This window comes from Daphnia pulex, chromosome 5 (genome assembly GCF_021134715.1).
Source record: "Daphnia pulex isolate KAP4 chromosome 5, ASM2113471v1".
NCBI classification, from domain to species: Eukaryota; Metazoa; Arthropoda; class Branchiopoda; order Diplostraca; family Daphniidae; genus Daphnia; species Daphnia pulex.
In genome coordinates, this window is record NC_060021.1 from 354262 (window position 1) to 381088 (window position 26827).

The following is a 26827-nucleotide window of genomic DNA, read 5'->3' on the forward strand; positions in this document are numbered from 1 at the left end:
CCTTATCTTCGCGACGCACGCTCATCTAGCTTCACTGCTTTTAAGCAAGATTTGTTTTACTTCACTGACGACTTGGCGAGTTTCTGGACCACTTCAAGATCGCTTCCGTCAGCTGTTACACACCTGCAGTCACTCACCACGGGATTATGCCTAGGTACCGACAATTGACTTAATTTCTTAGGTTATCTACCAATAGTCTAGTTGCGTTAGACTGTGTCTGTGTAATAGTTTCCAAAATTAGGCCCTTCTTGCGCGCAAACAGTTTACTTGGACGTTTCTATTTTCTAACGCTAGATGGCTTTTTGATAATTTGCAGTCTAAACAGCTGTCAAAACAGTCAGTTTCTGTTACTTTGAACATCTCTTTAAACATTTATCGACAGTTATTTTGTTGAAATATTTAGTGATAACTGACGATTATTATTCCCCCAACAAAGCTCACTTGTTAAATTTTCGAAAATTGCTTTTTTTTTCTACTTCCGGTTTACTCTTTTCAGTCAGTAGTTCAGTAAATATTCATCTGACGCACAAAAGAACCACATATTCGTGATCCTCGTCGAATTTGTGGTAAAGTTCATGTTTCGTTTTGTACGTTTTCGTACTTCCGGCTTTGAAAATTTTCCTGAACTATAGTTCAGGAAAATTCTCGATTTTGGCCAAATTTTGGATTTCGTTTAAATCACACTTAATCGACCCCAAATTTCATGGAGATCACGAATATGTGGTTTAATTTGACAACAGCTCAATGGTTGAGGAGCTGTGGCTACTTCCGGTTGACTTCCGGAATTTTTTTTAAAGACTAGCAAGTGAGCTTTGTTATGTGTACAGTTTTCAATATTGTTAGCTAGATTTTAAGAAATTGAAAGCGTGCCTTTTAAGTTTTGAGCCAAAAATAACAGATCGATGTACCTACATGTATTATGTAACTTTTATTGGCATGTCACTCTAATAAGAATTTTTTCTCTTTCTTCAGATGATGCAGAGGAGACGTCGAGAAGATTGACACCAAAACATCGCCGGTATCTCCAAAGTGTCAGCGCGGATCATTATTTGTTGTTGGTAATATGTGTTAGTGTTAGTTAACTTGTTGGTTGCCACGCCTTTGTTCTCCCCTGCTCCTTAGCACGGGCTGCGTGCGCTGTTCGGCCTCGTGGTTTTCATGCCGAGGGGTCGGAAAGTCGCACCAGCCCAAAACTTGCCGCAAGGCGCCTATTAGGCAATGCACCATACCTAGTTCCCCTTTGTCGATGCGGTGATGGATTCTTCTGTCACCGTGTCAGCCCGGACTTGTCAGCAATGGCAAGTTCCACCTTGGTCATAGATCCTTCAGACGTGGCGCGTAGAGTAGTAGAGAGCAACCTACGGGTTGTATGGCGTGGCAGCCAACGGGTTAACTTGTATGTATGTGATTGTAAAATGTGGTGGAATTGTGGGTGGAGGTGGGACAATAAAGCAATTCCTTTTAATGTTTTTGTTTGCTATTTTTCATAACTTGTAATAAAAAAATGTTTAGTTTACAACTTTATGTATTTTTTACAACTTTCAAGTTTTACATAAGATATAGGCAAGCAACTGATAAACTCCACATTCTTCAAATAAACTTCTATGATAAACCACACATTATCTCAAACTCTTTTGTTACACCAACTTAAGTTAAAAAGAGAGCTGTCAACATCAATCAATTTTAGTAAACACCACACAGTACGTCTCTTTCGTAACTTGCCCTGTAAATGAAAGTTGTCTAAACACTAGAATATGTCGGAATGCGGAGAGACTAGAGCAATAATCACCTCCAACATACGAAATAGGAAAGACCCAACCAAAATAAGAAAACGTCGCAATGTCTTAAGGCTTTTAGGTGGCAAGAGAAGTCGTACACAATGATAACCCAGGTTTTAAAAAAATTATTTCCCTATTAAAGATCAACAATTCCCAGTGACTAGAAACTATTAAGATATGACCGACAAATCTGAACATACTTATAATATTTAGGAGCGTCCCTGTAGTAAGTTGGAGAAGCGTAAGGTGTGGTGTAATATTCAGGTGCCTTAGTGGTGTAGTAACTCGGGATAGAGTAATACTTCGGAGCTTCGGTGTAGTTGGTCGGAGCAGCGTAAGTAGTGTTATAATACTCAGGTGCCTTGGTAGTGTAGTACATAGGGGCCTCGGTGTAGCATAGGTTGTGGTGTAGTAAACTGAAGCCTAGGTGTAGTATTCCGATTCAACGTAGTACGAAGGAGCAGCCGCTGTGTAGTAAGTTGGGGCTCAGTTGTAGTTGTGTAGCTTAGGGCAGAGTAATACTTCGGGGCTTCGGTGTAGAGGCTCAGGGAAGCACAAGTTGTGGTGTAATACTCTGGAGCCTTGTTGGTGTAGTACTTGGGCGGCTCGGTGTAGTATTCAGCCGCTTTGGTGGTGTAATAAGTTGGAGCCTCGGTGTAGTACCTAGGAACTAGGTAATACTTGGGAGCCTCGGTGCAGCAAGCTGGGGCAACATACGTGTAATTCTCCGGTGACTTGGTGGTTTTAGTACTTTGGAGCCTCGGTGTAGTACGTTTGATGTTGTAACTCGGGGCAGCATCAGCTTCGGTGTAATACTCTGGAGCCTTGGTGGTGTAGTAATAGTGTGCCTCAGTGTAGTAACCGGTTTTTGCGAATGTTGTCGTTGTGTAGCAAGGCGGCGGCGTGGTGCTTTGGTATCCGCCATACCCAGGAGACATCGGTACACCAGTGATCGACCCAGCCTTCAACGATACGGCAAACGGCAACATCACGACATCACATCAACTGTGCGGTAAATAATTTGAACATTAATATTCAATATGGTACACAAACAGATAGAAAACAAATAATTTATAAAAACTCCGTGAAACAGAATATTTACCCGATTGCGTACTGATAATACGACGAAGAATGCACTCGGTAACAGTGCACTGCAGTTTTTCATCCATGTTTCTTTGCCAGTATTGTTCTCTCCAGCCAATCGCCCAGATACAACAGCATGGTGAACATGTTCCATACAACAGCGACCCAATTTGATATCACAAAAGAACGTAACATCTCCAGTCTAATAAAAAATAAAGTCCAAACCCAATAATTAGAATCTAATTTAACAAGAACTTCATATACTATCTAACAACAACATTAGAGCAGTCAATGTTGGTCAAGTTTTAATCACAAAAGCACAATTAATATGAAATAAAATGTTCAAGGATTCTTACGAAACCGTACCAAACAAACGTTCGATCATGCTTCAAGCTCGGTATTCACTCGATAACCACCAAAATCTCCTCTCCTCTATTTCCAAACCAAAAGCAACAGCCAAATCCGTGTTTGCGTCCCAACCGACAGCAGCGACGACATTGTCAGTTTAAATCTGCTGAAATAATTTTTAGATTTTAATTAACATCGCTAAAACATGTACAGAAATAACTGTTTACCTTTTGACCATTGTTTAAGGTCAATGCGACCTTGTAGTCTTCCAAAATTACACCCTCAACATTAGTTTTGGGCAAAACATTAACACTTTCCGCTTTCACCTTCTCGGTTGTCCATTGGCTCAAATATTTAGGAGAACGGGGAACTGGACCTATGTTACCGCCATCGATGTTGCGGAACAGCGCTACGTGCTCGTGGGCATCTTTTAGGGCACCGCTCAGGGATTGGAAAAGATTTTCGTTTAACACCTAACAAAATAAAGGCCATTTTTAGAGGAATTCGTAGAACTAATTCTATTCGTAGAACTAATTCACAGAAATAAATTGCTAGCAATTTAAATAGACTCTTAGATACTATCGAGCAGGAAGATTATCAAAGTTATTCAGCATTCCATAATTTCGTTTGGCATAAAATGTTTACCTGTGGCAATAACGCACTTGTCGTAGGTGATGGTACGGCCATCGTCAAGTGCGGCTTGCCGACCGAAAATGTCAAGTTTAACGGCGCGGTGTACACGTACGAATATGTTATCTTTACTATTCAATTCGACGCGATTGCAGTCGAATTCGTCTTGTTCTAAAGACAGACAAGGAAGGAAAACAAGTCATTAGTACATGTTGCACAAAATTACAATAATAAAGAACTCACCTTCACTCTTTGCCGTTCCACTGTTTGAAACGAAGTTAATTCGAAACTTCGGGGTTGCCGTGTTGGGTGTCGGAGAAGCTCACTTGACTGATTTCTGTCGTACTTGGGCGCTCCAGTGTAGAATTCGACAGCCTTGGTGATGTAATACGCTGGAGCCTCGGTGTCGTAGGTTGGGGCAGCATACGTAGTTGCGTAGTCTCAGTAGGTGCCTCGGTGTAGTACTGTAGCGCTTTGGTAGTGTAGCTCGAGGAGCAGCACAAGTTGTGGTGTAATCATCTGGATCCTTGGTGGTTTAACTGTAAACCCAACAGTGCAACCTCGGTGTAGTATCTGGTCATTGCGTATGTTGTTTAGTAAGGCGGTTGCGTTGCGGTTTGGTATCCGCCTTAACCAGGATACGTTGGTACACCAGTGATCGACCCAGCCATCGACGATACAACAAGCAATAGCAGCATGACGGCATTGTTAACTAGACAATATTAAATTTCAACAATATAACGGACATATTATCAAATAGAAAAAAAAAATGAAAATTGATACAAAATTCCACGTAGAAATACAGATTATTTACCCGTGATTGCGACCTGGTAATACGACGAAGAATGAAGTTGTTGCCGGGTCGGAGATGCTCACTCGATTGACTTCTGTTGCCTTTTCTCTTTCCTTTTAAAAGATTTTCTCTCGTGGTCGACATCAACGATACAACACCCAACAGCAACACAATGCCATAATTAACTATGCAATAAACAACGGGAAATTAGTTTTCGAAGGTAACTAGTCGTACCAACAACTAATAACAAGATGGAATAGATTTACAACTTGAAATAAAAATGAACATTTACCCATGATTGCAAACTGTTATTACGACGAAATATGGAGTTATTGCCGTGTCGGAGATGCTCACTCGACTGATCCCTGTCAACTTTTCTCTCGCCTTTTATACAATTTTTTCTCACCCCTCCTCTTAAGCCTAATGGCTATTTTACCTTCTTGATAATGAAGCAAAACGTCCCGTTCTCACCCAACCTCTACACCAATGCCTGACACCTTTTACGTAATGATCTCCATGACCTTCGATTGAAATGCAAACTGGCCTTTCCTTCTGCAGGTGACTTTGCCGGGGATGGGTCTACAATAACCAATATCAAAATGAATACCAAAAAGCTTACACTTGCGGCTATTGTACCTTTTTGATAATGAAGCAACACGTGTCATTCTCACCCATCCTCTACACCACTGCATGACACGTTTTACGTAATGATCTCCGTGACCTTCGAGCGTCAAGGTCATAGAAACTGGCCTTTTTCTTTCTGCAGGTTGACGTTGCTGGGGATGGGTCAACAAAAACCACTATCAAAATAAATATCAAATCATAAATGATAATGGCTTAAATTTTAGTCACTTTAAAAATACCACATTTGACATTTGACTCGTTTCTTCGGTGTCAAATGAATAAATCTTCCATTTCGAACCGTTTGAAGGACAGTTGACTTTTTTTTAAATATTCTACTGCAAACTTTTCTAAGTTTCAAACATATTCCTTGCACCTGCGGTCGGAGAAGAAAATCTAAAAAAAGATAAAAAAAAGGTAAACTATTAATATAAAAAATAGAAATCAAAGCTTCTCATAGAACGGTTGAATAAAATAAGAAATTAGACGCAATTGCTAAAGCTCGATAGACTGTCAGAGTTCGTCCGCTACGTTCACAACGAATAACTCAAAAATGAACTTAAATGATCCTAAGTAACCACCCAGGAGAAGCGGGGGGAATCGTATTTCCACAACTGATTTAGGAGGATTTAAAACGCAAATCAAATGATTGATTGACAATACCTGAACTCTAGGGCTATGGATTTTGTAACCGCAAATCAACAATGAGATCCTACTAGCAGCTATTTAACATAAATGAATAACATTTACAGGAGCTACCCTTACCCTGTCTTTTACATTGACATGTCTACCATCTTGAATAGTTGATTACCGCCGGAACCTATCGCGTGTCGTTTGATGCTGCATGAACAAAAGGGAAAAAAATTCCACCCTGTTACATGACCAACGCGTTTCTGCCACAATAAAGTATGCGCAAGTAAAACAATGTTTTGACACTCGCTTTGTTTTCGTTGCTAAGCAGTAAAATGTGTTGAAATTTGGGTTTTGCTCTTCACACCGAATGTAGACGGAAAGGACTCGGCTCGGATATATAAAGGATGGTTGGCTGCAAACAAATTCACATTATTTTCTGCGAAAGCAAAAGCTTCATGTCATTACCTTTTTTCATTGGGTTTAGCGTTTCGTTCAGTGACTCCTTGTCACAAAAACCACTCAATGGGCAACACCTCCGCGTCATCTGGGTAATACAAACAATCGTATTTGTAGCTTTAGCAATTGACTAACGTGTAATTACGTACCCTCGTTTAAGCCTCGATGGAATGGCAACCCTAAAGGATTCAGGATTGTCCGGACCGCTCAAAGGAGGCGTTGTTCCAGCTTAAAATTCTTATTGCCCGCACTGACTCGACCAGGGAGATTACCGGGCCATGGTTAAGAGAAACCGGAAAAAGAGCGAAGAGAGCCGAGGAACAGTTATTACGAGAGCGATTAATCTTAGTAGGCTTCCGGCTTAGACTCATGACCCTCCAACAGATTTCATCGAATCATGCGCCTTGCAAGTCCCCGTTCGACCAGTCTACTCCCTTCCTCCTGGTTGTCGCAGCGAGTGAGTGACCACCGGTGGGCGTTGGTTAGTGGTTAATTAGGGAAACGGGGCCACTGAGAAGGGAGCCCAGATATGCACTTGTAATTTCTAAACATCGATATAATTTATCGATCTTGAATTTCAGCGCGGCCGACCACTTGTCATTTTCCACCAATTGATAATGTCTATCGAACAGCGGCGAGGGTAAACCTGAAAAGAGAATATGAGATCAATTACGAATGCAGTAAATAAATAAAATCAGGGGAATATACCGGGAACAATCTGCCATAGTTGTTGGAGGAATGAGATCCTTGGAGTATTTTCTCCTCACTTTCTCTTCAAAAGTTAACCTGAAATAAAAATAAATATTCTCATTAGATCACAATGACAATAACACAATACCATTTCCATCACTTATGAAGGACATCTGCAACTTTATTCAAAATATATTATAAAATTAAAAAGAATTTTAAGTGTGTGGTGAAGCTAAAACATTTTTGGTACAACAATAAAGACAGTAAATAAAAATTTTAAAAACTAAACTAAATGTTCTCGTTTCATTTTAATATTCTATATGAAACGGAGAAACTACTCTCTTGACCAGTGTTAAAAATTTGAATCCAGCACAGACTTAAAGATTCAGAAACAAATTGAAAGGAGTGCCAATTTTTAACGGCAAAAATTCCCTGAATAAACTAAAACCCTCCCATCCGGGTTATCACAGTGGAAGCATGACTAACAGCTGGATTATTAGGAGTCAAGGAGAAATGGCAACAAAAAACAAGGAATCAATTAATTTATCAAATCATATTACCAAATTATGAGTGCCAAATGTTCTCTTCCATTCATGCAAGATCAGAATCATCAGATGTTGCCTTGTTGCATGTAGGCCAATGAGCGATACTAAGAGAATACAAAGACTTTACCATTATTGCTTAATTTCTATGCAAAAAATGTCACACAACTTACAATTTAGAGAATTTCAGCCTGTTCATAGTGTTAAGTTCATTAGTAATATCTCCACAGATTCTCGACCCTCCCAACATTGTTTCGTTTCTATCTTGCCACACTTGACTTGAGTTTTCTTTTCTCTCCTTCCTCCTTACGTAGTTTTGATTGAACTCTGTATCGTCTGGAGTATTCTTTAATAGCTTCGCGTTAAATAAAGCCGAACGATGATTTTTTGATTTCTGGAAAACTCAATTCCTTCTATCCAGAACAAAATGACGTGTAAAATGCTGTCTGGCGTCTGCTCAATGGCTGAAACTTATTCGCCATGCGCCATCTAGGGACAAATAAAACATTCACGTTAAAATATTATCAGCTACCTGCGTTAGCAAGGTACCGAAAGGATGTTTGTGATTAGTTTTCCTATTTAAAAAATCAAAATAGCATATGAACTATAAAAGTTTGGAAAAAAATTATATTCAATCTACAAATAGCTTTTTTATTAAAGCTATTAAGATATCTATTGGATGTGATGGGATGGCGGATGGCCGCCCATTAATCGCGTCATGGATCCATCATCCGATCCTGTCTGCATAGTGCATATCCTACTGCCCCCGACTTCTGTACCGAAACGAAACGAAATTCATTTCCATACAAGCTCCTTTTTGGTCGTTTTTTTTTTCCTTCTCAGAAAAAACAACGAATGATTTCTGCGCTGGACCGTTGACGACAGTAGAATTCCACTACACGATAATAGAACTCCAATGAATTCTTTAATTATTTTCACGTATTTTCATGTTCGACAAAGTAGTGGAGTTCTACTGTCGGGCACTGGTGTTCTATTGTCGGGTATTTTTAATAATACTTAAAAAAAAGGTGTTCTTATGTCTTTGGAGTTCTACTGTCACTGGAGTTCTACTGTCCAATACTCGCATACAAATAAATTTTTGAAAATTATTTAAAATATTTGGATCGCAGCTGATAAAAAGAGCGTACGACTGAGATAGACTTGCACCCCTGACCCCAGGATCGCCCAGGATGTTAAAAATAAAATAATGAACAACAATTAATACCGGATAAAGCAAGTCTATTTTACTATTAGTGTTCTCTTGTACATGACAAATGATTAATAATGTTAGTTTAAATCAAGCGCCGAATTGTTGTTGCTAATATATTAGGCCAATGTATGTCGATTTTTCAGCGTTATTTCCAAAAGGGATTTAATCTTGTCTTCATTGTCTTGTCTAACAGACTAAGTGAACTTGAAGACAACGGGGGCGGTGAAGTCGATTGTCTTTTTGGTTCCATCCGATTCGGTGACGACGCACTGGGTCTTGTTCCGATAAAAATCGTCGACGGCCGAGTGGGTGACGAATTGATTGTCGGTCGGCCACCCGACGAATTTTCGCAAATCACACGGCGGCGGAGCGGTTGGCAGAGGACGATAAAAGACACTGATGGATAGAAAATAAATAATGTTTAAATACAAGAAAATGGAATAGTCATTTTGGGGATTGATAGATAGAAAATAAAAACCTGTGAGTGCCTGCGGAATATCGCATCTTGACACCGGCTTTTTCCGTGCACATTCCGGTCAGGAAAACGTCCTCGAACGGGATCAAAGGAGTGGTCTGACTGGCAGCCAATAACGGAATAACGACGCTTGAGTGCATGAAATAGGCCGGACCGTTGACGTAATTGGGATAATGACTCCACGGATACTCTTTGAAAGTCATGTCCCATTTGGCGTAGTCTTTCGCGTATCCCAGCTCCATCCTGATTGGGTAGAAGCCGAAATTGCCGTAGCCAAACAAACTGTTGTTCGATTGATAGTTGGACCGGACGAAATGAACGAGATTGTGCACGTTTACGTAGACGTCGTCGTCCACTTTGAAAACGAGGTCGACCTTGCTGGCGCATTGTTGCCGCACCCAGTTGAGCATGGCGATGCCTTTCAGCGTCAAATTGTGGTACGAATCGTCCATTTCGATTTGGACGATGTCCCCGTGTTTCTGATTCTCTTCTTCGATTCGCTTTTGAATCGAATCGTTTCGAGTCTGACCGAGAAAGAAACCGAATCGGGTGCTAATGCCCAGCAGATTTTTTTCCAGGGCACTTTTGAGGTGTATCAGCCAAGTTTCTCTGATGTTATTTCGCTCTTTGAAATGTTCCGGAGCCGATATAATCGCTATGAAAACACTTGGGTTCGACCAAGTGTTATTTGTTATTTCTGCTGCTGGACACGACGGAATGTTGATGGGATATCGAAAAGAAAGAACGTCGTTGATGACTGTTCCGAATTTGGGTATCAAAGGTTTCGCATTTTTGATTGGCAACATCCCCAATCGAGCCACTGTGTACCGAGTGTAATTGTCTACTCCAGAAAAAGGCGAATTGCGTAAAAAAGACTCTAGCACGTAGTTATTAAACATTTTACGTTTGTCGTCGCACAATTCTAATTTTTTAATTAATTTCTGTACCAAAACTTGAAGCTCTTGATTATTTGCTCTTTCTCTACGAAGAGAATTTTCCACATCAGCAATAGTGTCTTTGGCCGGGACCTTTTTTAAGGCATCGATAGTTCCAACAAGTTGATCGATTCGTTTTTTCTCATTATGACACCCGAGCCCAAACAACTTTTGTCCGACAGCAGGAATTTGTTCTTTGCATGTAGATGAACCGCTGGCCAACAGCAGTTGTACGAATACAGTTAGGCATAACGATACAAAAATGAATTTACCAATCATGTTTCTTCTATCAATAAAACGTTCTGGAATGTTATTTGAAAAACAAAACTATATTAAGGTGGAATTCTATTACGCATAACAGGCGATTGTTTGGCAATGGAGAAACCTTTTTAACAGTATTTGTAAACCCCCCAAAAAACGAAAACAGTATATTTTATTAGCATTGGGATTCTTTTCTTACCTTTCAAGAACGATGCCATCACAATACTTTTAACTAAAATAATAATGTGAGTTGTAGCCCAATTCGATTCGATTCATGTACAGATTGCGTCATTGCACAGGTGTGGGGTGGAGTCAAAAGATCAGGTAGCCTATAGTTCTTTATCAACGTGTTGCTCTGTAATTGGCTCAACCAATTCAATGCCGTCTCTATTGGGAAAAGTATTAGCATGGGCTATGTGGGGGATGTGTTTTGCAAGCTTGCATGATGATATCATGATTTCCACACAATACTCATACGACCTTTTCCAGAATTGGCAACTGCTCAAATAACAGCAGATCACCTTTCTAAATTGTTGGTTTCTTTTTCAGACCGCGTCGTATAATAACAACAGTATTCAGCACTTTACTTTTTCTGAATACATGTTGAGTATTACAATAAATCAAAATTTAACGTCAATAAAAATTTGCTGTAATACGCGTTCTATTTACGTTTCGAATTTTTTGCAGAAATCATTATGCGTGAAATTTTTGAAAAATAATTTATTGGTCGAGTAATCAACCAAGTCATAGTTGGCGGGTATTTAATAGCTTTTTAATTAATTACCTATTCGTTTTTCTCAATTAAATGAAAAACAGATTTTTGTTATTGTCAATATGCAAGTGGAATCCTGTGGTGATGTCATCCATTCAATGAATGAATGGAGCCACCGTATCTACATTCAATTGCGTTTGTTTCACCAAGAATAAAAAGGAATCAAATAATTTCAAATCTGTATATGTCATCTCCACATGATCTCCCAAAAGAGAAAAAACAAATCCGATGAACACAGTGAAACAAAAAATCATCTCCTTGGAATTATCGATGACCGGCCAAAAATACTGATGTTGAAATAGCAAAGTGCTCTTCATAGAGAAATGGGGGGGGGGGGGGGAACAAGAGCGCGTAAAATGAAGCTTTCGAAAAGAAAAGAAAATCGTCGAAAGGCACTTGAAAAATACATAGAATCATCAACGAAAACATAAATGTTATGTTGGGAGTAGAAAAGAGAATCGATCCCGTTCGAGGACGTCTTCCTAACTGGAATGTGTAAAAAAAGGGAAAAAGCCAAAGTCAAGAAGCAATATTCTACACAAGCACGCACAGGTGCTGACTGTCTTCTTTATTGTCTTTGATTGATTGTCGGTCGGCCACCCGACGAATTTTCGCAAATCACACGGAGGCGGAACGGTTGGCAGAGGACGATAAAAGACACTTGAGACAAAAATAAATAATAATGTTTTTACAAGAAAATTAAATAGTTATTTTGGGGATTGATGGATAGAAAATAAAATAAAAACCTGTGAGTGCCTGTGTAGAATATTGCTTCTTGACCTAGGCTGTTCCCCTTTTTTAACACATTCCAGTTAGGAAGACGTCCTCGAACGGGATCGATTCTCTTTTCTACTCCCAACATAACATTTATGTTCTCGTTGATGATTGTCTATGTTTTTCAAGTGCCATTCAACCAATTTCTTTTCTTTTCGAAAGCTTCATTTTAAGCGCCGAGGTCAACTGGAGATGAAAAGCTGGCCGACAGCAGTTGTACTAATGCCAAGAATACCGGTAATGTAGTAAGGCCTAACGTTCTGAAATGTTATTATAAAAACAAAACGATAGATTAAGGTGGGATTCTTTTTCGTATCACAGGCGATTGTTTAGCAATTTAACGTAGGGTATAAGTAAATGAATAAACCAAAATTTTGGGTTTTCGACTGAAGGTTACAAACCTTCAGTTTGTTTAAACCCTTTTAAAACAGTAAACCCAATAAGCGCAAACAGTATATTTTATTAGCATTGGAATTCTTACCTTTCAAGACCGAAGCCACCAGAATACTATTCACTAAAAAAAATGTGAGTTGTAGCCCAATCGAGGCGATTGTGCTGGGTGGAGTCAAAAGATCAGGTAGCACAGTTCTTTATCGACGTGTTGCTCTGTAATTGGCTCAACCAATTCAATGCCGTCTCTATTGGGAAAAGTATTAGCATGGGCTATGTGGGGGGGGGGGAATGTGTATCAGAGAACTAGAAATAGTTGCATTGCAAATTTGCAAGCGTGCATGATGATATCATGATTTCCATAGAATACCCATGCGACCCTTTCCAAAAGTGGCAACTCCTCAAATAACAGCAGATCACCTTTCTAAATTGATGGTTTCTTTTTCCATACCACGTCGTAATAATAACGGAATTCGGCAGTGCATTAACAATTAAATCAAAATTTAACGTCACGTCAATAAAAATTTGCTGTACGCGTTCTATTTACGTCTCGATTTTCTGGCAGAAATCTTTTGGTGTGATATTTTTGAAAAATGATTTAATGGTCGAATAATCAACCAAGTCATAGTTGACAGGTATTGTTTTAATAGCTTTTAAACTAATTTTTCGTTTTTCTCAATTTAATGAAAAACAGATTTTTGTTATTGCCAACAAAGAGTGGAATATTGATTGCGGAAAAAAATTGAAATTGAAGCGCTTCAAAAATGACCATTCTTTAAAATTCCGTTGATACATTGCCTTTTTAATTCTGTTGCTATTCAATAAATGAAAAAAGAATAGAAAAGAAATTCCTAAATTGTACTTGGCAATTGAAAAAAGGTATTTCGACGGTGGCGGTCAATTCAAAATCAGTTGATGAAAACCCCCCGCGAAAAAAGAAACAAGACGCTGATCGATATGTTGGCGGCGGCGGCGGTGGCGACGGCAGCCAAGTGGATGGCAGCTGATAAAAAGAGCGTACGACAACAGCTTAAGAGAAGTATAGGGTGTAGTAGTGTGATGAGGTATATACACGGGAGTGGGGGGTGGATTACTGGGGAGTCTATGGCGTCGAAAGAAAAGAAGATAACCTCGGCGAACTTGATGGCATCTGTGCCACTCCTTTTCAGATCGGCGGCGGTGGCGACGGTCGGCGACTCGGCACAAGGAACACAAGAAGAGGAGGGGGGAGAGAAGAATGAAATGCCACCGCCACCGAAATGCGTCACGTTTTTCCCCCCTCTATATGACTATACTCGTCGTCTTTTATTATTTCTTTAAGGTTTTGCATCGGCGTCTGCTTTTGGGTTATGCATAGCAGCAGCAGCCAGATGATGTATCCTGCCTTTGTTCGACCCCCACAAGAGAAAAAGTCTGAAAAAAGGAGGAAAAGAGTAAAGTACTTTGGACTGTATTGGCCCAATACACACACACAAAAGTAGAACAACTGACGTGACTGTTAAGTCCATTTTCGGAAGCTACAAGACATCCGCGCCTGTGTATGTCTCCCGCGAGACATTTCGACGCTGTTTGCGCCGCTGTCTATTCTTTTTTCTTTGACTTGACTGAGGGAAAAATCACAAAGAAAAAAGATTGTGGGTTTTCTTTTTTAGCGCTAACTGGACAGGGTCACTTCCTTCCGGTTGTCGTTTGATGGCCAACGCACAGCCGCCTCTCAATTCGTCTGCTGGCCCTTTTTTGGTTTGTCTCTCGTTCCAGTACCTCGGCCTCCCATATCTCCCCAGTCAAAACAAAGAAGGACTTACTTAAGAGAGAAAACTCTTGTGGATGATCAACTTCTTCTTCTTTTTGGGAGGGTGGCTAAAAAGACCTCGGCTCTTCTTATTCTCCCCCCGTCTCAGGAGACTTGGCCTTTTTTCATATTCTCATGTTCTCGACTGTGAGCTCTTCTGCTGCTGCTGTTTGTATGTCATTTGTCTCACTCGGATGAATAAACAAGGAGGGAACGGACAAACCCGCGCACAGACCATCTCTATAGTCCGCCAACGCCGCCAACGATCATAAGGACACAGCACCAACAAGTCCGTCCTCCCTACATCCACACACGCGACAGCTTGTTATTTTGTTTGCTTTTCTCTCTATTTCGCAAAGAGGGTAAGAGGAACAAGAGGAATCCCACCGATAAGACTGTTGAGCCTGTAGTTAAAACAAAAAGGAGCTCCATCCAGCAGGAGCAGAGAAAAACTCATTAATTTTATTTCCCGTTTTTAATGTTGCGCCCAGTTGTCGTGCCTGAAACATTTTCGACTTTTTCTCTCTTTTGATCGGCATTCAGACGTGCTCGGGGTAGATCCACAACGGAATGCCCATAACACAGCAGATATACTCGGAAATACTTTCCTTTTGTTTTAGGAGCCTTTTCTTCTTCCTGTTTATATACGATGCGATTTAAATACCCGGACGGCGGTGGCGTATTCTACTTATCCGGGAATGTGCATAAAGAAAGAAATAGAAAGAAAGAAAAAGAAAGAAAAAGATTTACGTATTGTTTGTCCATGGAGACGAGAGAGATTCCCATTTGGAAATTGTCTAAACTGTTAGGCTATTTCGTGTTGTTGCCTATTTGGTCTGAATTCGGGTCTGCAACATCTTCACATGTGTCACTTTAATTAGACCCTCGGGAGTTGAACGCATCGACTCGTGCGCAGTTGTCAGATGTGACGCAATGGACACACATATTTGTGTGTGCCGTATCGGACTCGTGGATCTCAACTAAAATGGCGCAAGAAAGAGAAAAGAGAGAGAGTAGTGGGGAGGGGGGGGGATATAGAAAATGTAAAATTATTATTGGATGGATCGCCCGTCGGTCAATTAGATTCCACCGGGGCGCCGGGCACACACCTGGAAAAAAGCAACGGAAAAAAGAAGAAAAAAAATTTGCCATCGTCGCCTATCCACCACATAGTGCTGCTGGCCGCCCAAAAAAGAAAACCCAAAAATTCCAACAGAAAGCCCATAGCTGAAAGTCCAGCCCCGAAGAAAGTCCAGTGGTTTCCCATTTAGAAAAAAAAAAATTGGCCCAATCGCTATACGGTTGCCATTGTTTATATATGAAACTGTCAATGGCTAAATAGATCTAGGCAGTGTCGATTCAACGAAATAATGGGACAATCAAGTGTGTGGAAATTAACGTGCCAATTTGGACTTGGACCATAAAAATAAAAAAATAAACGACAAACGAAATGACGACGGTCGCATTTGTGGTTATGTCAGTCGTGAATGTCCGTCAAGTTCGTCCCAATTGCTTGTTTTCTTCTCCTGAAATGTTTGCGTCTTGGTTCTTATAATAAAATAAAAAAAAGGAACGAACAAATTGACTCAAGGTGTTGCCCAGCCAAACTCTCGACAGCTATTTGTTTTTTTCCCTCTCTTTGGCTGGCCATTCCTGATGTTTGATTCCATTTCATTCCGTGTTGATTGTTGGAAAATTAAAACCCACAGCACAAGGAGGGGAGTATACACCGCACATTCATATTTTGTAAAGCTAACTAAATATAAGAACGGCGCTCCCCCCTCGGAAAAAACATCAGAGGCTCCCACACACACACCCACAGCCAACAACGCCAGCCAAAAGAATATTATAAGTGATAGACGGCCACAGCAGAGTCAAAATCACTGGGCAATGTGTGGCCAGACAAAGACGTTTTGCTGCATCATCCATGGGCTGCTCCATACACAACAGCCGAGACTCTCTTGATCAATGTCTCCATTTATTCAGCACAGCCTCGGGACTTGAAAAGCTTCTTTTTTGGGTGTTGGTGCTGTGAGGTCCGACCTCTTGAACCCCGGCGAGTTCAACTGCTGGCAAGCCGATGCTGTGTGGCCTGACTGGCCTGTCATTAATCTAAACATGAGGCAGCGTAGAAGCGGGCAGCTGTAGCGGACGGATCGCAGCCACAACCAGCCAATATAAAAGAAAAAGAAAAGAAAAAGAAAAGAAAGAAAAGAAAAGAGAAAAAGGGCTAGTTGTTTGTATGCTAACATGTGTTCAACTCGATCGCATTATTCACAGCAGAAAGAAACAGCAGCAGAGAAACAAAATGGCCCAACCAACCGACCGACCAACAACGGCACACCAGAAAAACCCGCAACTCCGGTGCACGTAAAAGGAATCAAAAGAACAAAACGGACAAACACACAGACACGCCAACCAGCAGCGGCCAGCCAACGAATAATAATAACAAGTCTCTCTCTTTCTAATGCAATCGGAATTTCTCCCGAGTCCCCTCGTCGTTGTTGCCGGTTGTTGCCTATTGGGCCAATTGGTGACACGCACATGCACCCGTTGCATGTGCGCCAAGGAGCTGCTGCTGCTGCCGTTGGATTTTTCTTTTAAAAAGAAATCTGAGGACCCCAAAAACCACTTGCCCAAATCGCTCGATCTATATAAGACGACGGTAGCCAAGCAACAGATGGCATTTTCTCTCCATTGCATTCATTTTACAGGGGGTTGGCATTCACGTTACCTTTCATCAATACACAAAACGTTGGCAGAGATTTTAGATGTTGGAAATTCAGAAAAAATCTAGTGTGGATGATCCGTACCGTACCACAATGGCACCAAAAGTCCCATTGTGCTGTAGATATTTGTGTCTCATCTCTTTCCTGTTCAAACGAAAAAACTAACGACCGATCGATTGCGGATCATCAGTGCAGCGCAAACAATTCAGGTTTGAAATATTTTGGGGGGAAAAAACAAGTCTGATCTGTAGTCGTCCTTTGAGCTGTTTAATGAACCCTGAACGAGTCGACGAAAACGGCAAGAGATAACAGTTCCAGTCAATAACCGCATATAGATCAGAAATAATCGTACTCGGTAACGATTCATAATCAACGCCCACTCAAGCCTCAAGCCAGAAAGAGGAATAGAGATAAATGTTTTTCCTACCTTTGAGCCTGGGAAATTCAGCCAGGCACCACATCCACCAAGATCCAGGAAGTGCTCCATCCATCCGCCGAAAAGTTGAATTCACCAGTCGGGATAGGGAGAAAAGGGAGTCCTCGTGAATACACCCACATTCACATGAAGTGTACATGAGGACATTTAAAGAAATGGGAGGGAAGGAAGAGATACGTAGCTCGGCCATGGTTAGAATCTCCAATCAACAGGGATGCTGTTTATCTACTGTAAATCAAAAATAAAAATTGAGTCACGAAAAATATTTAGACAACAAGTAAGGCAAAGTTGAAAATGACACATTAACTGGCAAGTCACAGGAATAAAAGTATTGAAAGTCATTTACCCAAATGATGATGCTGAGGTTGTTGCTGAGATGACAGATCCAGCAAAACTGGAATATCTTGTTGTCACGATGGCTGTGCATGGTTCAGGACTCAAATCTGCACAGAGAAAAAGGTTAGACAGTGCGAACAAACTGCCATGCATTGACAGGAGGATTACATCATGAATGCTATTCAAATGCAGTTACAGGCTAGTCAGAAACTAACTATTCAAAAATTTGTAACAGGCTTAACTGTTTTACTTAAGCTCCCATGAACATTCTTTTATGTAAACTTTATCTTATTTACCCACTAAAAAGCATGGAGTGTGATTTAGGCGATTCTATTAAAGAGCCACGACACAAAGTTTACTCGAAGAAACACATTTTTTTGTAATTTGATGTGAACTCACTGCTATTTTTCGTGCAGCCCACGTATCGTTTCATTTAATTTGAAATCTTAAACTTTGACTCTTTTAGTCTTTTTCGAAACCGAAACTGTTGGTAAACTTGCAACAAAATGACTGAGAGCAGACGACACTAATATTCTAATCAGCTTAAGATATCGATAGCAATTGTTAGAAATCGACCTTCTCCTAATCAAACAAACCAATCAAAAAAGATCAAACCTTTTTTCTCAGTTTAGCTCTCGACATCCTCGACAGCTGAACGGATTGGGATTATTTTAGTATCTAATAGTTCGTGAACAAGTTACACTGAGCCCCCCTACCATAGTCCAGATAAAAATACAAATACAAATTGGCACGAAACCCGTGCAGAGATTATTACTTTAAGACCGACCCAAAATATAGTAATGGAAACGTTTTGTATAATTACGTATGTATCATATGGAAACGTTCGTCCTCTTCTCCGTCGCTGGATGCCTGGATCTGGCCAGGATGACCGATGACCCGGTCGAACGGGATCGACTTAACCTGGTAGGTTCGTAGTCTTCGGACCTTCTTACCGGTTACCCGTCTGAGATGGGTAGCGACAGCTTGCTTGTGTGTGCTGGCTGTTGACTCCGCTGTACCACTGGGTGATGCTAGAGCTGTTCAGAATGACCGCTGGACTGAATAACTGGTAAAGGGACTTGCTGTGGTAGTTTTTCCGCCCCTGGACGCGGTAAATGTTGAGCCCAGTTGTGTCGGCGAACGACATGACCGTCAAAGGTTTTCCGAGCAAATAATCCAGATTTTTCCAAATTTAAACCAAATTTGTAATTTAAAGAATTGAATTGAATAGATATTATTCAAATTTTGTACATATTTTTTACACCATATTTCATACAACACCACCAGCCGGTATGATGCATGATGCATTCGACTCTATGAGACAACAATCATGAGCTAGTCTCCCAAATCTTCATCGTTTATCCGGGAATTAACACAGTTATCGAACTAGGAGGTAAGAGGCTTAATTTTTAATTTATTCATTTTCATGAAAGTTGATATTTTTCGAGCAGCCATCTATGAACCATTTTTGAAATAATATTTCGCAACCTTGATTTCGCAACCTCTACAATCTAACCCAAGTCTTGGCCCATCATCTACATTCAAATTGACGTAAAAAATAAAGATAATAGAATTAAACAAAATTTCTTTTTGAACATTTTTCGAAATATAAAACTAAGTTGGAATTCAATCAAAATAACAAGATTTGGCTATTCTAAATTATGAAATGCCTAACAAAAAGTGACTTTCCAATAGCTGCCGCGTCAACAATCTGTTCCAAAGGTATAAAGGGGGTTGACAGTTGGTCTGCAGTTATATCGTCTTTTAGTCTGTGATTTCCATTTTCAAGGCTTGACGAATAAAATTAACTGAAGAAGTAGCCATGGCAAACCTATCGGATGAGAAAATTCCACAAGAACTCTATCCGTGGTCACTTCTACAAAAAGTTAGATCAAACTTTGAGTCTCAAACGAAACCATGTTTGAGTGACCAGAGTTTTCTGGTACCATCCAGTCCAGAACAACCTGATTTGGCGGTAGGCTTACAGGCAGATAATCAATTCCGGCCTGAAGATCTACCGGTATTGCCCCAAATTCCCGAAAAATCTGAACTTCTAAATGATCAGACAGTGGATGAGAAACCGGAAGGACCCAGCCCAGAGATCGTTTCTAAACACAAGGAAACTCCGGCTGAAGTACCTCCGTCTAACGGACATGAACTTGAAACGGACGAGAAAAGGCTGGAACCGGAGAGTTCGCCCGAGATCATTAACGATATCGAAAATATGACTAACAAAGATCAGCAGGTGCTGGGTGAAACTAAACTACTTGAAATCGCCAAAGAGACAATTATACCTGAGAAAAGTGAACAAGTTGAGGAACAGCCATCAAAGGCTAAATCCAATAAGAGCGCTGATAATCAATTCCGAAATAAGCCTGGAGATCGACAGGTACTGCCCTCAAATTCCGAAAAATCTAATTTGTTCAACAAGAAGGACAATCAGCCCCGCCATGTACCAAAAGACCCACACGCATCGCCCCCAAATCCCGAAAAGTCTGATTGCCATCCCGGAAAGTGCGATTGCGAACCCCGGAACCCTTATAAGGAGATCAAAATCAGAGTTATCGGTGGAGTAAACCTTCCGGAAGCGAAGGACAATTATTACGTTTCGTTGCGTGCCGAGGCAACCGAATCATGGCTCGGTTTGAGACACGTCCAGTCCAGGAAATTCAGAACTAAAACCATCCACGGCAGCCAGCCACAGTGGAATAAAAAAATGATCATCGCTCATACTCAGTATCCGGAAAATTGGATGTTCACAATTAAACTGAAAAAGTCGATATTGGGTTTGAAAACGTCCACGGTCGGTTCCGCCGTATTTAAAGTGTCCAACTTGATGAAAAATCAAGTCAATACGCTGCAACTCTACGACGAGTCTGACAATCCAGTGGGTAAATCTTGTGTTGAGCTGGAGATAAAGATAAAGTACCCGCTGACGGAAGTTATTTCAAGACCAGAGATCGTTTCTGAACACAAGGACACTCCGATGCTGGGTGAAACTGATCTACTTGAAATAGCCGAAGAGACGATTATACCTGAGGAAAGTGAACAAGTTGAGGAACAGCCATCAAAGGCTCAATCCAATACCACTGATAATCAATTTGGTCATATAACAAAAGACCTACACGTATTGCCCCCAAATCGCGAAAAATCTCAGCTTCTACAGAATCGGGCAACGGATGAGAAACCGGAAGCAGCACCAAAGCAATCAGTATGCGGCCATCCTGATTGCGAGGAAGGAAACCGGACAGCACCTAAGAATTTCCAAATCAAAGTTGTGAGAGGAGTCAACTTTCCGGATGCAAAGGATTCAGACGAATATTACGTTTCCATACGGGTCGAGGAATGGCACGGCCTGTTCCCCACCCTGTTCAAGAAAATAAAAACCGAAACCATCCGTGGTAGCCAGCCGGAATGGAACGAAGATTATATCATAAAGACTAGATATCAGTATAGGTTTAAATTGATCGCCAAAGTAAAAAAGTTGTCGAATTTTGGTTTAAGGAAGTCCACGGTCGGCTTCGTTAAACTTAGAATGTCCACCTGTGACGAAGGCCTCACTCAGCTGCAACTGTACGACAAGTCCAAAAATCGGGTGGGCGACGCTTGTCTTGAGGTGGAGATTCATAGACCGGCAGAGGTCAAAAGGCAAAAGCTCACAAGGAAGGCGAAATGACGACTGCTCCAACAGTGGAGAATCTGATACCGATCTGATACCCAGATGGTCGTTACACGCGTCGGCAGTACAAATCTACAGGGCCATTGTTCGATTGATTTCAGGGTAAACTTTTAGGTTTCGTCCAGTTGGGTACCGGATGGGAGGAGAGTGGGTAGAGGGTGGGCGGAGAGAGGGCGGATTGGACCAGGAGCCAAGAGAAGAAGAGATGAGGAAGTTGAGATCGAGAGTGGATGGGAAGGAACTGAAAGAAAAGAGAATTGAGGATCTGAGAAATGAAGGGAAGGTGGAAACCGGAATTAGACAGGACAGGTGAATGACCGGAAGTAGACAGGACAGGTGGATGACCGGAAGTAGACAGGACGGGTGGATGACCGGAAGATGAGAAAATTGATGACCCGTGTATTCTTTCTTTCTTATTCTTTTTCTACCCATTAATACTTTTCCTTCATCATTTCTTTTTATCTTTTTCATCATCTTCTTTCATAATTGGGTCAGATATTGCAAGTTTCATCCGACCAAACTTTAATTCGACACCTTCCATTTGATGTTACCTTCAACATTTTAAGGCAACTGCATTTCGACTGGTGACAAAATACGTCGACACAGTGTAGCAAAAGTACTTTGACAATTCGTTTTTAAGATTAGGTTAAGTTAGTTAAGTTAAGTTTAAGTTAGGTTAGGTCAAAGTATTTGTACGCTACATCCGTTGTCGAAATATTTTCACACCATTGCGGAAATGTAGTTGCTTTGCTTGTTGTTGAAGCGTCGAATAATTGGTGTCGAATTATTAAGTTTTGTTGGGTGAACGTGTTAGTAATTCCGACCCAATTTCTTTTCTACTATTTATACCTTTTTTCTCTTTTCTAGCTTTGAAACTTCAAATTTTAAACAATTTTAACCCCCACTCTCCATTACCTAACCTTTCCTTTATACCGGCTGGTCGGTTGCTTTAATGAGAACGGCATCTTCATATCAAGCCATGGCCTTTCATGATTGCCGTTTCGTGGCATCAGACTGATCAGGTCTATAGCAGGTACCGTATTCGTTGGGTGGTAAAAGGCAATCTATTCTCATTAAGTTATACAAGGCAAAAGTGAAATATACAGGACCCCCCCGCCTAATACGTAATCGAATCAGAGCAACTGGCAGCTAAAACAACAGATGCCATACCGTCAACATTTTATAAAAGCATATAATCTTCCGTGCATATTGGTATATACACCGCCAGAGGGGTAAAAAATAAAAATAAGAAAACAGCTGTTATTTCTCATTTTTTTTAAATGTCGGCCAGCAAGTTCCAGAAGCCCAACCGATGAGCTCGTGACCCTGTAATGCTTAGCCACTCGATCATCATTCATCAGTCGACAAGTCATCATCATCACATCCTTTGATGGAACAGCGAGAATGGAGGAGAGAAATGAAAGAAACGCAGGGAAAAACAGGACGCCACAAAAGCAACACGCCGCCAAAATAAAAAACCGGTATTTCAGTACACACACACACACAGAGAGAAAAAAAAAAGAATCAAAAATTCACGGTACCCTTTTATTCTTTCCCGAAAAAAACGGGAAAAAAAAGAAAGAAAAAGTCTAGTGTGGATGATCCGTACTGGCACCAAAAGTCCCATCACGATGGTCCCATTGTGCTGTAGATATTTGTGTCTCATCTCTTTCCTGTTCAAACGAAAAAACTAACGACCGATCGATTGCAGCGCAAACAATCAACGTGTGCGCAGTACAATGTTCATTTGTTCTATTCTCCTTTCCCGGAAAGATGAACCGAAAAAAAGTAACTGCAATCAAAACCGGTAAACCGACAATGACCGACCAGCATCTATATACAAGGAGGTGCACGCAGTGTGGCGGAAGGTCCCCCTCAAGGTCGATAAAATCTCCTAGTTGCACTTTGATTGAATTCAAGTTTGAAATATTTTGGACAAAACAAGCCTGATCTGTTGTCGTACTATGAGCTATTTAATGAGCCCTGACCGAGTCAACAAAAACGACAAGAGAAATCAGTTCCAGTCAATAACTGTCTATAGCTCAGGAGTAATAGTACTCGGTAACAATTTACAATCAACGCCCACTCAATACTCAAATAGGAAGAATAGAGATAAATGTTTTTCCTACTTTTGAACTTTGGAAATTCAGCCAGGTATCCTTCCACAAGTGATCCATCCATCCGCTGAAAAGTTGAATTCACCAGGCGGGATAGGGAGAAAAGGGAGTCCTCGTGAATACACCCACATTCACATGAAGTGTACACGAGGACATTTTAAGAAAGTGGGACGTTAAGGAAGAGATACATAACTCGGCCATCAGGTAGCATCTCCAATCAACAGGGATGCTGTTTGTTTATCTAAATCAAAAATAAAAATTTAGTCACGAAAAATATTTGGACAACAAGTAAGGCAAAGTTGAAAATGAAACATTAACTGGCAAGTCACAGGAATAAAAGTATTGAAAATTATTTACCCAAATGATGATGCTGAGGTTGTTGCTGAGATGACAGATCCAGCAGAAGCAAAACTGGAATATCTTGTTGTCACGATGGCTGTGCATGGTTCAGTACTCAAATCTGCACAAAGAAAAAGGTTAGACAGTGCGAACAAACTGCCATGCATTGACAGAAGGCTTACATCACGAATGCTAGTTAAATGCAGTTAAAGGCTAGTCACAGGAAATACATTTCTCAACTTTGTAACAGGCTTAACTGTTTTACTTAAGCTCCCATAAACATTCTTTTATGTAAACTTTATCTTATTTACCCACTAAAAAGCATGGAGTGTGATTTAGGCGATTCTATTAAAGAGCCACGACACAAAGTTTACTCGACGAACACATTTTTTGGTAATTTGATGTGAACTGCTATTTTTCGTGCAGCCACATATCGTTACAATTGCTTTGAAATCATACTTCATCTCTCTTTAGTCTTCTGACTTTTCTCCAAAACTTAAAAAATGAATCACTGAAACTTTCAACAAATTGAAAGCAGACGACACTTTCATTTTCTAAAGATATCGATAGAAAAAACAATCGACCCCTTTCCAGCTCTCCTCTGATCCTGATTAAACAAACAAATCAAAAATGAATGGGATTATTTACGTATCTAATTATTGATTGTCATCTCAACAAGTTACACTGAGCCCCCCTACCACATTCAAGATAAAAATACAAATACAAATTTGCACGAAACCCGTGCAGAGATTATTACTTTAAGACCGGCCCAATATATAGTAATGGAAACGTTATGTATAATTACGTATGTATAATGTGGTAACGTTCGTCCTCTTCTCCGTCGCTTGATCTGGTCAGAATGACACCATGATGATGACACGGTCGAACGGGATCGACTGGACCTGGTATAAGTTCAGACCTTCTTAACCTACCCGCGTCAGATGGGTGGCAACAGCTGGCTAGATCGTCTCGTACATTTGAACGCGGAAGCCGAAATAGTGCTGGCTGTTGACTCCGCTGTACCACTGGGTGATGCTGGAGCTGTCCAGAATGGCCGCTGGACTGAACTAGTAAAGGCCGGGACTTGCTGTGGTATTTTTTCCGCCCTTGGACGCGCGGCAAATGTTGAGCTCAGTTGTGTCCGCGAACTTCATGATCGTCAAAGGTTTCCGAGCAAATAATCCAGATTTGTGGCGATATGATTTTCTCCGGCGGCCGACTTGGCAATTTGCGATGCTGATTTGTTCAGGGAGTCCTGTTGAGGTTTGTGTTGAACTCATTCAGCACTAGATGGCAGTGTTTGTGTTTTACTGAGAAAACATTGAAGACAACGTCGGTGGAATGACGCTGTGGCTCTCGACGTTGATTCAGAGAAGTTGAAAGATACTTCCTTCTCTTTCTGTGTGGATCGTGTGACAAAGAACAAGTGTGTTGAAGTACTGTGTGAATTGAATTGATGTATTTGGTAAGACTGATATACAACTTATCTCCTATGCTAATCAGGAGTCTAAATATACACTCTACGCGAGTATTCAAACTGACAAAACTCTTCTCTGATAATTTGTGTTTTAACAAGTCCCGAGAAGAATGAAGGCTCGAGTCGATGCCAAAATGGCCATCGAAATAGAGCTGCTAATTTCATCCCTGATTCCCAACTAAACTATTGACATTATATAAGCAAACAATTAGCTTACATTTTAAGATATTTTAAAAGGTTTAATGAAATTCGCTAGCAGATACAAAATCTTTGGAGATACTAAAGACAAAATGATTCCAACATTTTGGCTTACCCAAGTTGGGTTGCCACAAAGAGTCGAAAAAGCTGTTGACGACAGTTGCACAGCATTTCAAGTCAGCCCTCTTGCATTGAATTCAACAGCAGCACTTTTTTGTTTGTGGTAGGCCTGCAGGAGGAAATTTAGTGATCCAATTAATTAATTAAAAGGAGACACAATTGATGAGTAGTTTGCCTTTGCTCCATCTTGATTCACAATTTTTCTAGTTCTGACATCCAAATATGAACTCACAATTTCTATTTGCAGAGATTTGGTCATAAAGATTATTGAAAATTAAGCTTCATACGGGGAATAACATAGTTTATCGAACTATGAGGTAAGAGGCTTAATTTTTAATTAATTAATTTTCATGAAAGTTGATATTTTTCGAGCAGCCATCTATGAACCATTTTTGAAATAACATTTCGCAACCTTGATTTCGCAACCTCTACAATCTAACCCAAGTCTTGGCCCATCATCTACATTCAAATCGACGTAAAAAATAAAGATAATTGAATTAAACGAAATTTCTTTTTGAACATTTTTAAATATAAAACTAAGTTGGAATTCAATCAAAATAACAAGATTTGGCTATTCTAAATTATTAAATGCCTAACAAAAAGTGACTTTCCAATAGCTGCCGCGTCAACAATCTGTTCCAAAGGTATAAAGGGGGTTGACAGTTGGTCTGCAGTTATATCGTCTTTTAGTCTGTGATTTCCATTTTCAAGGCTTGACGAATAAAATTAACTGAAGAAGTAGCCATGGCAAATCTATCCGATGAGAAAATTCCACAAGAACTCCTCTATCCGTGGTCACTTCTACAAAAAGATCAATATCGTGATAATCGTGGAGATCCCCATTCATTGCCCCCAAATCCCGAAAAGTCTGAATGCGAGGAAGGAGACCAGACACCAAAGCATTTCAATGTCAGAGTTCTGAGAGGAGTAAACCTTCCAGAAGCCAAGGAAAAGGATTCTGACAAATATTACCTTTCAGTTTCCACGCGGGTCCAGGAATGGGGCGGCAAGATTCGCGAACAGGACAAGAACAACAAGAAAGTCAGCAAAACCAAAACGATCCGCAGCAGCCAGCCGGAATGGAATCAAGACTTTCCCATCAAGACTCTCAATCCGGAAGCGTGCCTAATAACAATTAAACTGAAAAAGTCATCGAAATTGGGTTTAAAGACGTTCACGGTCGGCTCCGTCAGAATTTACGTGTCTGCCTTGG

At 40.6% G+C, this 26827-nt stretch overlaps 1 protein-coding gene and 2 long non-coding RNA genes across 5 annotated transcripts; all 3 read right to left on the reverse strand.

Annotated features, from left to right (window-relative positions):
- Positions 1-1838: 1838 nt before the first annotated feature.
- LOC124193911 lies at positions 1839-5121 on the reverse strand. 2 transcript variants are annotated; one of them, XR_006874529.1, is made up of 9 exons: positions 5069-5121; positions 4925-5004; positions 4654-4817; positions 4083-4551; positions 3855-4010; positions 3437-3682; positions 3228-3372; positions 2881-3063; positions 1839-2783 (listed from the first exon to the last, which is right to left on the reverse strand). It is a non-coding gene; the product is annotated as an uncharacterized LOC124193911 (long non-coding RNA). The 2 variants fall into 2 exon arrangements; XR_006874530.1 differs by having other exon boundaries at positions 2399-2783; positions 3855-4004.
- Positions 5122-5393: 272 nt separating this feature from the next.
- On the reverse strand, positions 5394-7995 carry LOC124193912. Its single transcript, XR_006874531.1, has 7 exons — positions 7748-7995; positions 7593-7681; positions 7051-7128; positions 6492-6988; positions 6352-6430; positions 6019-6298; positions 5394-5649 (listed from the first exon to the last, which is right to left on the reverse strand). It is a non-coding gene; the product is annotated as an uncharacterized LOC124193912 (long non-coding RNA).
- An 801-nt stretch (positions 7996-8796) lies between these two features.
- LOC124193901 (beta-1,3-galactosyltransferase 1-like) lies at positions 8797-25047 on the reverse strand. 2 transcript variants are annotated; one of them, XM_046587890.1, is made up of 7 exons: positions 24795-25047; positions 24625-24721; positions 23838-23940; positions 17340-17573; positions 11974-12261; positions 9263-11887; positions 8797-9180 (listed from the first exon to the last, which is right to left on the reverse strand). In XM_046587890.1, exons 6-7 carry the CDS (start codon positions 10471-10473, stop codon positions 8979-8981), a joined length of 1413 nt encoding a protein of 470 aa, XP_046443846.1. In that variant the 5' UTR covers positions 10474-11887; positions 11974-12261; positions 17340-17573; positions 23838-23940; positions 24625-24721; positions 24795-25047; the 3' UTR covers positions 8797-8978. The 2 variants fall into 2 exon arrangements, with proteins under 2 accessions (XP_046443846.1, XP_046443847.1); XM_046587891.1 differs by lacking the exons at positions 17340-17573; positions 23838-23940; positions 24625-24721; positions 24795-25047 and adding an exon at positions 12483-13437.
- Between the last annotated feature and the right edge of the window lie 1780 nt (positions 25048-26827).